This window comes from Lacerta agilis, chromosome 8, assembly GCF_009819535.1.
Source record: "Lacerta agilis isolate rLacAgi1 chromosome 8, rLacAgi1.pri, whole genome shotgun sequence".
In the NCBI taxonomy this organism is placed as follows: domain Eukaryota; kingdom Metazoa; phylum Chordata; class Lepidosauria; order Squamata; family Lacertidae; genus Lacerta; species Lacerta agilis.
Genome location: NC_046319.1, coordinates 77,456,308 through 77,467,353, shown reverse-complemented (window position 1 = coordinate 77,467,353; position 11,046 = coordinate 77,456,308). Strand labels below are relative to the sequence as shown.

The 11,046-nt window shown below is 52.0% G+C and overlaps 1 protein-coding gene across 1 annotated transcript; it reads left to right on the top strand.

Moving 5' to 3' along the window:
- Positions 1-4,098: 4,098 nt before the first annotated feature.
- Positions 4,099-6,233, top strand: IRF2BP1 (interferon regulatory factor 2 binding protein 1). The gene has a single exon (XM_033158446.1). It carries the CDS (start codon positions 4,164-4,166, stop codon positions 5,979-5,981), a length of 1,818 nt encoding a protein of 605 aa, XP_033014337.1. The 5' UTR covers positions 4,099-4,163; the 3' UTR covers positions 5,982-6,233.
- Positions 6,234-11,046: the final 4,813 nt, after the last annotated feature.

Here is an 11,046-nt window from a genome sequence, read left to right as displayed (position 1 = left end):
ATCATTGACCTGCAGCTCCCCAATTATATGCCAGCCTATAATTTAAAAAAAAAATAAAACTCAATGTTTAGGACTACAACTCCCATCAACTGTACTGGCTGATGGGAGTTGTAGTCCAAAACATCTGGAAGGCACCAGGTTGGCAAAGGCTGAAATGTTAAGTTAATTCTTTTTTGTTGTTGTTGTTGTTAATATATTTATTAAATTTCTAAAGCCTTCATCTGAGGATCACAGGACGGTTTGCAATATAAAAAAGACATACCGGTAATATAGTAGCAAAGAAAAAGAATAATTCCCCCCCCCCACACACACACACAGTTTAAAAGGCCACAGATCGTTAGAAAAGGGCATCAGACAAGGGGGTGCCATTTCAGGAATATAAGAAACTTCGCAACACAGGTCGGAATAGCATAATAATAATAATAATAATAATAATAATAATAATAATAATATATTTATTTATTTAAACCATGCCTAACTGTGCGGCTCCCAAGCAAATATTAAAAACACAATACAGAACACAAAAGCAGGAGCTTCCAGATGTTAAAACTTTTAACATCGTCCTCCTAATACCTTACTTGACATGCCACCACTCACAAACTCAAATCTCTTCATAAACTTTGCCCAGACAGAGTGGGCTACTGAAGGCATTGGATGGAACATGCAGATTAACAAGGCTGCAGAAATCATGTACTTTCCAAGCTGGAGTGCACTGTTTTGCCTGTTTCATAAGAATGCACACCCTAACTGCAGGATTACTCAAAGCAAGGAAAGTGCTGGGTTTTTGGGGGGCCAGGACTGCTTAGCAAATGAATACAGGAGCTTTCTGGTATGACTGAACTTATCACTGCACAGACTGGTTATGTGAAGCTCAAAAAACAGCATACCCCACACACAACCATTTTTGTGCACCAAGAAGGAAAAGGTAAAGGTAAAGGGACCATTAGGTCCAGTCGCGGACGACTCTGGGGTTGCGGCGCTCATCTCGCTTTACTGGCCGAGGGAGCCAGCGTACAGCTTGCGGGTCATGTGGCCAGCATGACTAAGCCGCTTCTGGAGCAGTGCTATTTATCCACTTGCACTTTGAGGTGCTTTTGAACTGCTAGGTTGGCAGAAGCAGGGACTGAACAACGGGAGCTCACCCAGTCATGGGGATTCGAACCGCTGACCTTCTGATCGGCAAGCCCTAGGGTTCTGTGGTTTAACCCACAGCACCACCTGCGTCCCACTTGCACCAAGAGGGTAAAGGTAAAGGTAAAGGGACCCCTGACCATTAGGTCCAGTCGTGTCCAACTCTGGGGTTGCAGCGCTCATTTCGTGTTACTGGCCGAGGGAGCTGGTGTACAGCTTCCCCAGTGCCAGATTACCAAATAGGCAGAGTAGGCACCAGCCTATGAGCCCCACACCTTTCAGGGGCCCCGCAACAACAGATCAAAATAATATTGATTTGATCTTGAAGGAAAACGACAACCAAGTATTAGGAGATAACTTGCAAGGGCTTCCCTCCCGGAGATTTTGACTACCTAAGGGCCTCCAGAGCATAGCTGTCAACTTTTCCCTTTTCTTGCGAGGAATCCTATTAAGAATGAGGGAATTTCCCTCATAAAAAGGAAAAAGTTGACAGCTGTGCTCCAAAGGGTTTAATCCGGCACTGGATTTCCCACCATCCTCTATAAAGTGTGAATGATCCCACGGCTTCCTGAAAAATACTTTTGAGCATTTCTCCATACTGGGGACACTGGATTGGTACAGACAATCATCCCTTTCCATTTCTGCCCCAAGGCGTTTTGCGTTTCAAATTTCCACCCTCACTGTGTGTGGGTTTGCTGAGCTTACATATGAGGAGAGCCTGCCCGTGTTCTGCAAAATTTACTAAATATTTGCAGCTTTTACAGTCCATAGCGGGGAGCAATCATACAGAATCGTATTGGAAGGGACCCCACGGGGTCATCTAGTCCAACCCCCTGCAATGCAATGATTTCACCTATTTCCAATTTCACATACACCCCCGGCCATCTGTTGCTTTGCAAGGCGCCCATCACGCGCGCGCCTCCCTCCTGGGCTGCGAGCTTTTCACTTTCTGTTTTTTTTTATTTTTATTTCCTTCCCCGTCCGTCGGGAACCCCCCTCTACACCTCCCCCTCAAGCGGACCTATGATCCTCTGCACAAGGAGGGAGGGAGGGCGACTCGCAGAGCAGAAACAGGAAAGCGGGGAGGGGGGCCCCAGGAAATGCGCAACAGCATCCGGGCTTCTGAGGCGCACTGCATCTTGGGAAACGTAGTTTCCACTTCCTGGGCACTGGAAAGCTGAATTAACCCTTTAGGGCCTCGTTACTCTCTTACCTGGGAAGAAAGAGGGGTCGGGGGAAAACAGCGTAGGAAGAAAATCATGGTGCGGGCGGGGGGGGGGGGGAGGTCATGGATGTGGCTGGATTTTATTATCCAAACTGAGGATAGGTGGAATTAACAGGGCCTTTTCCAAACTCACTCAGGCAACTGGGTTCTCCTAAGCTCAACATAAAATTGTACAGTTGGAAGGGACCTCCAGGGTCATCTAGTCCAACCCCCCCCCCCCCCGGTTCTCTGGGTGAGTGTGTCAGCTCCGCGGGGCTCTATGGACTAGTTGCAGGTGAGCATCTCTCCATCATCATGGCCTTTCCTCCTGAAGAAGAATCCCATGGGACCTGAGCCTTCCTTCTTCAGACCAGCTGCACACACAGGCAGGATAACCAAAGCTTCTTTCTCAATCGATGTGTGTCTGTTCTTGCTGCTGACCGTAGCTTCTCCATAGAGCAACCCAATATATTGTTGTTGTTGTTGTTGTTCAGTCGTGTCCGACTCTTCGGGACCCCATGGACCAGGCACGCCTATCCTTCGCTGCCTCTCACAGTTTGGCCAAACTCACGTTAGTAGCTTCGAGAACACTGTCCAACCATCTCATCCTCTGTCGTCCCCTTCTCCTTGTGCCCTCCATCTTTCCCAGCATCAGGGTCTTTTCTAGGGAGTCTTCTCTTCTCATGAGGTGGCCAAAGTACTGGAGCCTCAACTTCAGGATCTGTCCTTCTAGTGAGCACTCAGGGCTGATTTCTTTGAGAATGGATAGGTTTGATCTTCTTGCAGTCCATGGGACTCTCAAGAGTCTCCTCCAGCACCATAATTCAAAAGCATCAATTCTTCCAATATATTACCAGGAACCAATCGGATGCACTGAGCTGGTTGTATTTGTGCAGCTTTATAGCCGGAGGGGATTGTAGGCATGTCCATGGAATTCACCCTGGAGAAGAATTCTGTGCGATTTGAAAGCTTGCCAACCTATCCTTAAATGACCCCGTAAATGGCATAACTGGCATCCTTTCAGATCCTGGGATACCAGAACATCCAGAAGAGTTCTGTAAGAGAAGGGGCAAGATTCCAGGGGACTGTCGCATTGGGGTTTTATTTTATTTTATTTTATTGCTGCAAATAAGACCTATGAGAGTGACAGATAATTTATTGCAATATAAACCAGATGAAAATAACATTAGGTTGTTTCAACCTTGGCTTTAGATAACAGCAATGATTTTTCTGCGGTACGTTTGTTGCCTAAAACGCAGCTGTTGCGCTTACAACTGGAAAGCGCACGCCATTAAAAACGGGTTAGGTTTTAAAATGCCTGGAGGCCAGCGCGGGGGGAGAGATCCAGCCCTGAACAGTCCCCACGATGCGCACCGGCGCTTGCAACTTCTTGCAAGGATCTCTTTCCCCCCGCTGATGGATTGGCTCGTCCGCAGATCCCTTCCTCGCACGCGCGCATCCCCCCCCCTCCTCCGTCCCCAAACTTCCCGCTGGGCTCCAAGACTACATCTCCCAGCAGGCCTTGCAGCGGAGTTATGTAAGTTTCTCCATGTAAGAGGGCAGGCGAGAGAGGGGAATTTCCCCCCCCCTCCCCACCACCGCTTTTTTTTCTTTTTTTTACCCTCCCCTCCTCCTCCTCTTCCTCCCGGACTGGATTATCCTCGACCTCCCCGTTGCACTTCGCGCGCACAGGTGCAAGCAAGGCCCCGATCCCCCCCCCTTCCCAGCTCCAAGCTCCAGCCTCGCCGCCCCCCCCACCCCTCCCCAGGCAGTCAAGGCCGCCATCCCGGGTCTGCTGCGCGGCGCGGCCAGACAGAGGGGCGCCAAGATGTCTTCGGTGCAGACGTCCCGCAGACAATGGTGCTACTTGTGCGACCTGCCCAAGATGCCGTGGGCCATGATCTGGGACTTCAGCGAGGCCGTGTGCCGCGGATGCGTCAATTTCGAGGGCGCCGACCGCATCGAGTTCCTCATCGAGACGGCCAGGCAGCTCAAGAGGAACCACGTCCTGCAGGAAGGGCGCTCGCCGGGGCCACAGGGCTCCAAACACGCCAAGGAAGGCGGTGGCGCCTCAGGGGCCCTGGAGAGATATGAGCGGGGACGCCTTTCAAGCGGTGGAGGAGGAGGAGGAGGCGACTACGCCCTCAGCCCCCGCTTGCCCAACGGCCTGGCACGTGCCTCCGACGAGGGCGAGGGCAGCCGGCAGAGCCCCACAGCCAGGAGGGCGCTGATCGGCCCTGTGCCGCCCAGCCTGGTGCCCCAGGGGCTGATGGGGGCCCCTCAGGGCCTGCTGGCCGCCGTGTCGGGCCTGGGGGGCCGCCCGGCCTCTCTGGCCATGGCGTCGCCCATCCTGGGAGAGCTGGCCAAGCCGGCGAGGGCGGCCTACGCCGACTACGAGAAGGAGAAGCAGCGCAACGCCGAGTGCTTGGCCGAGCTGAATGAGGCCATGCGCGGGCGGGCCGAGGAGTGGCACGGCAAGCCCAAGGCGGTGCGCGAGCAGCTGCTGGCCCTGTACGGCTGCGCGCCCTTCAACGTGCGCTTCAAGAAGGACCACGCGCTGGTGGGGAGGATCTTCGCCTTCGACGCCGCCCCCCGGCCCGGCTACGAGTACGAGATGAAGCTGTTCACGGAGTACCCGTGCGGCTCGGGCAGCGTCTACGCCGGGGTCCTCGGAGTGGCCAAGCAGATGTTCCAGGACTGCCTCAAGGACCCGGGCAAGGTCATCTCGTCTGGATACAAGTACCTGGAGTACGAGAAGCGCCACGGCACCGGAGACTGGCGCCTCCTCGGAGAGCTCTTCACCGAAGGTGTGCGCTTTTTCCGAGAGGCCCCTGCGCACGACGCCCTTCCCCAGCAGTTCCTGGACGGCAACTGCGCCATGCCGCCCAGCCTCCTGCTGAGGGCCGTGCCCCCGTCGCGGGCCGTCATGCGGAGGCGCAAGGCCTCTCCCGAGCCAGAGGGGGAGCTGGCCGGCAAGCTGACCGGCGAGGAACAGCAGCAGAGGCAGCACTGGCTGCCCCAGGGGTCGGGAGGCCTCTACCCGTCGGGCATGGCCCACCTGCCCGCCTCGGCTGGCCAGGGGCCCTTGCCTGAAGGCTCCTTGCGGAACGACCCCTCGCCCATCACAGCCCTCAAGAACGTGGCCGACACCCTGGGGACCAAGGAAGCCAACCCGGTCCACTCCACCACCGCCCGGCAAAACAGCGCCAGCCCGGCATCGCCCGCCGCCTCGGGGCAACACCGCCTGGTCCCGCGAAACGGCGAGCCGGGCCCAGCGACCACCACCTCCTCCTCCTCCTCCTCTTCCTCCGGGGCCCACTCTTCCGGGGGAGTTGAGCCCAGCGGTACACAGAGCGCCCCTGATTCCTCGGGGGCTGCCAGCAGCGCCCCTCTGTGTTGCACCATCTGCCACGAGCGCCTGGAGGATACCCACTTTGTCCAGTGCCCCTCGGTGCCCGGGCACAAGTTCTGTTTCCCTTGCTCCCGGGATTTCATTAAAGCCCAAGGAGCCGCGGGAGAGGTGTATTGCCCCAGCGGCGAGAAATGCCCCCTGGTGGGATCCAACGTCCCCTGGGCCTTCATGCAGGGCGAGATCGCCACCATCTTAGCCGGAGACGTTAAAGTAAAAAAGGAGCGCGACCCCTGAGAAGGGGTGGGGGGGGCAGCCTCTGGGTCAGGGGATGCCTGTGCGCACCCTTTGAAACCCTCTCCCACCCGCTGTGGCAGTGACTGGAATTAACTTATTCCCCGCCTGACACCCTCTTCAGCCAGCCGTGGACTGGGGCGATCATTGTACATAAATCTATTTTTTAAATAATATTTCCATAGCAAGCTTATATATGAAGCCACATCTATGTAACCTACTACAGGGGGTCTGGGAAGGGTGGGGTGGGCGTTAATTTGCGGGGAGGGGAGGGGGTCTCTTTAAACGGGGGTGGGGTGGGGAGAATATGGCAGCGTCGGAGTCGGGGTGTCTGCAAAAAGGGGTGGGGGAAATCGCACGGCGGTTGGGATCTCATTGTTAATGTTTTTCAGGGACTTCCCCAGCCGCCAGGAGGCGAGTGTGAGTTCAGGACAGTTTGGGAAGGCAGGACTCTGAGCGGCCAAACCGCAAAGGGCTGAACCCGGTTTTCAGGCACGTGGCAAGGTTGTGTGGTTACCAGCTGAGGAGGTGGCATGGGAGCTGGGCATGAGCCTAGTGGGCGCATGCTCCGTCTCCCGCCTTACGAGCGAATCTGTGCTGCCCGATTATTGCTGGAGCACTTAGGAATTGCCCTGCCACCAGACTCTCAGGCCAGTGGTCCACTTATTCTAGCACCTTGAGCTCAAAGGGTCCAGCTAGAGGCTTCTGGGAAATTCAGAAGCAGGGCATGAAGGCGAGAGATAGGCTGTTTGTGAAACACGGAGGGGGCATTTCGTTTGCATGGATAACAGCCATTCTTTTGCATGCAGAATGTCCTCACTTCAATCCCTGGTAGCATCTGCAGGTAGGCTTGAGAGTCCTCCTGCCTGAAACTCTGAAGGGGCACTGCCAGTCCGTGTAGGCAATACTGCGCCCTCCGGAATCAAGCCCCAAATCAGGGTCTTTAGCTCACGCCTGGATAGGTATAAAGATGAGTTCGTAGAAGTCCAAGTGTCCCAGCCAACACACACACACATACACACCAGATCTCCACTGAAACAACACCCCCCCCCGCCCCGTGGATTGTCTGTTGTTTCCTCTCGCTCCCGGACCAAACAGCCTTGCAACCCTGACTTCTTTGTGGGCGTCTTTTAATCCTGGGTGCCGTGCCCCCAGTTTCACCCCATCCCACCCACGGGTCTCTCCGCCAGCTCATCCGTTTCTTCCAGCGCCCCACCCCGACTCCTCCCCAGACATATTGTGTATATAAGGACAGTTTCTAAATCTGCGCAGTTTTACATAAGAGTCCCAGATTTCTGTAACTAGCCAGTTTGGACACTGTCTCATTCTGGGCAGGAAGGGGGTGGGCAGGTGGGAGGCAGGAAAGCTGTGTGGGAATCATATCTGGGGGTGTGTGTGTGGCAGGGTGTGGGGAGGTGGTCTAGAAAATTTGGGGATGATTGGGAGATATGGAAATGGAAGTGCCTCGTGTAGATTTTTGTTGTCGTTGGAGGGGGCGGAGGGTATTTTTTCATACCAAAAGATTTTAAGCATGCACACCAAAAATAAAAAAGAGCATTTTGTTTTTAAAGGCCACTCAGGAGAGATCCCTGAATTGGCAAATGGCAAAGTGACAGAGCGACACACCACCTGTTTGCATTTTAATTCCTAGCGCCAACCAAGATTATAACATTGCAGAGACTGGGCAGTATTCTCCTGAGCAGGTTATTACCTGCTCTGAATGGAGGCATTTTGGGGGTGGAAGGAGAAAGGTGGTCCTACATCAGTGAGTTTTCTTGGGAGGGTTGGCTAGCACCCACCGGGATATGACAAAAGGTGCAGTGGAGCTAACTGGTTTTATATCGGTTTCACTCACGGGCAGATGGTTCTGCCAACCTTGTATTTGTGTTGCAATCATGATTTTTTTTGTGTGGGGGGGGGTGGGCGGGCAGAGAAGCAGAGAGGACAGGGGCAGTTTGGATTCCCACATTAAATACCGCGGGGAGGGGGAAGAGAGAATGTTAAAATTTGTTTTTTTATTTGTATTTCTTTTACTCGTCTCTGTCAATAAACTTGATTATCTTTTTTTTCCCATTTACTACTACAACCGTTATTGGTTATTGCACTCAATGTGTGTGTTGGCAGGGCGTTCTGCTAAAAAATAATAATCCAAAGCGTCTGCACTAAAGACTTTAAAGCAGTATCATACCACTTTAAGCAGTCGTGGCTTCTCCCAAAGGATCCTGGGAGCTGTAGTTGGTTAAGGGTGATTGTTTAAGCCAGGCCATAGGCAAACTCCGGCCCTCCAGATGTTTGGGGCTACAACTCCCATCATCCCTAGCTAACAGGACCAGTGGTCAGGAATGATGGGAGTTGTAGTCCCAAAACATTTGGAGGGCCGGAGTTTGCCTATGCCTGGTTTAAGCCATGGCTGTTCCTCAAGGCAGAGACCTGTCTGTTAAGCCATGGCTTAATGGTGATTTCATAGAATCGTAGGATTGTGAAGTCGGAAGGACCCCAAGGGTCATCTGGTCCAGTGTTTCCCAAACTTGGGTCTCTGTGTGTTTTTAGACTACAGCTCGTGTCATTCCTAGCTAGCAAGACCAGTGGTCAGGGACGATGGGAATTGTAGTACGAAAACAGCTGGAGGACCCAAGAGGTCCTGCAGTGCAGGAATCTCAACTCAAGCACCCGGGACAAATGGACTTCAAACGTATAGCGCAGAGTGGACCCAACAGTTGTGTGGCACTTGGAAGATGAACTTCTTCGTAGCCAAGTAAGACTGTCTTCCATAAACACGGTTTTAACAATGAGTCTTTAAGTGACTGTGGAGGCCAATTCTGGATCCACACGTCCTTCCACAGTGGGGACATTGGTTTCTGGGCGGGAGTTGATAATGGTGAAGGTTTGCCAAGCATGCCTTCCTCTTAGCACTTTTCTCCCTTTCATCCTGAGTCCGAATGTCTTCAAAGTCCATGACACCCTTGGTAAAGGCTGTTCTCCAGTTGGAGCGCTCGCAGGCCAGTGTTACGGAGGGAGCTTTTGTGAACTTCATCAGATGCATTGCCGACGCTTCCAGGTTCAGGTTTATGGTGCTGTTTACATGTGCCAAGTTTTTGCAAGCTGTCCACGTGACATCATGAAAACACACTTTAAAAACAGCCTATTACCCACGATCATAATGAGTGTGGAAGCTCAGTAGCTCCTTTTTGTGGGAGGTGGGGAAATAAGCAATTTGCCATGTGTGATGGTTTTTGCGTTGGTGGCCTCTATACTCCTCCTCCGGTGACTAGACTGGTGACTGGGAGCGGCCGCCGAGACCACATAACACCGGTCTTGAAAGACCTACCTTGGCTCCTGGTACGTTTCCGAGCACAATTCAAAGAGCTGGTGCTGACCTTGAAAGCCCTCAAAGGCCCAGTATACCTGAAGGAGCGTCTTCACCCCCATCTGAGGTCCAGCTCCAAGGGCCTTCTGGCGCTTCCCTCGCTGCGAGAAGCCAAGTTACAGGGAACCAGGCAGAGGGCCTTCTCAGTGGTGGCACCCGCCCTGTGGAACGCCCTCCCACCAGATTTCAAAAAGAAAACCAACTACCAGACATTTAGAAGACATCTGAAGGCAGCCCTGTTTAGGGAAGCTTTTAATGTTTAATAGATTATTGCATTTTAATGTTCTGTTGGAAGCCGCCCAGAGTGGCTGGGGAAACCCAGCCAGATGGGCAGTGTATAAATAAGAAACTATTATTATTATTATTATTATTATTATTATTATTATTATAGCTGGGCCACCAGCCGAAGCTGATGGAAGGCACTACAGGCTACTGAGACAAAAAGGCTAAAAATGAGCTGCATCTCAGTCATGCACACAGGAAAACCAGACCTGAGTGTCCTTGGTTTTAAAACAGGACCAGACAGATTCATGGAGGAGAGGGCTATGGGTGGCTTCGAACCCCAATGAGTGACGATGCTCAGTCTCTGCAGACGGAGGGCAGCAGTGCTTTTGAATGCCAGGTGCTGGAAACCGCAGGAGGGGAAGAGTCGCTCCTGTGCTCAAATCCTGCTTGCTGGTTTCCTACAGACATTTGGTTGGCCACTATGAGAACAGGATGCTGGGTTAGATGGGTCACAGGCCTGATCCAGCAAGACAAATTCTTATGTTCTTGTGTTATCCCGCCACTGAAGGAGCGTCTCCACCCCCATCGTTCTGCCCGGACACTGCCCTGTGGAACACCCTCCCACCAGATTTCAAAGAGATAAAAAACTACCAGACATTTAGAAGACATCTGAAGGCAGCCCTGTTCAGGGAAGCTTTTAATGTTTAATAGATTATTGCATTTTAATGTTCTGTTGGGAGCCGCCCAGAGTGCCTGGGGAAACCCAGCCAGATGGGCGGGGTATAAATAATAAATTGTTGTTGTTGTTGTTGTTGTTGTTGTTGTTGTTAGGAAATCAGGAGGAAGTGAAATGCAGAAAAGTGGTATGGTGATAATCCCGTCCTGGAGGACTGCCATTCACACAAAAAAAGGAAGTTGATGATAACACAGATATTCTGGCACGGGATAAGCCAATTAACACATGCATACCAGAACTGATTTGAATATTTAAAGTAGATTAAAGTGCTCATCCACTTTAAGAAGAAAAAGGAAGTTGAATCCTCTCTTTTCCCCCAACCTTATGCTGCAACCTCCTGTGAACATCATACAGCTCCTCCATGATAATACGGACAGCAACAATCACAGATAACAATGGCTGTAATGTGAGACATTAAAATCTCACATCAATCACAGCTGATCTGCAGGAAGGTCTTCATGATCTGAAAATCGAAATGATGTATGTACTTTTGTAACCCAAGAAAATCTTTAATAAAAACAACAACAATTTTTTTTTTAAGTTGAATGAACAAAGGGACTAAAGCAGAATTTCGCATACTGTTAACTAACCAGCCAGTTTCATGGGTGTATATGGAGCCTTGTTGTTGTTGTTGTTGTTCAGTCGTTCAGTCGTGTCCGACTCTTCGTGACCCCATGGACCAGAGCACGCCAGGCACGCCTATCCTTCACTGCCTCTCGCAGTTTGGCCAAACTCATGTT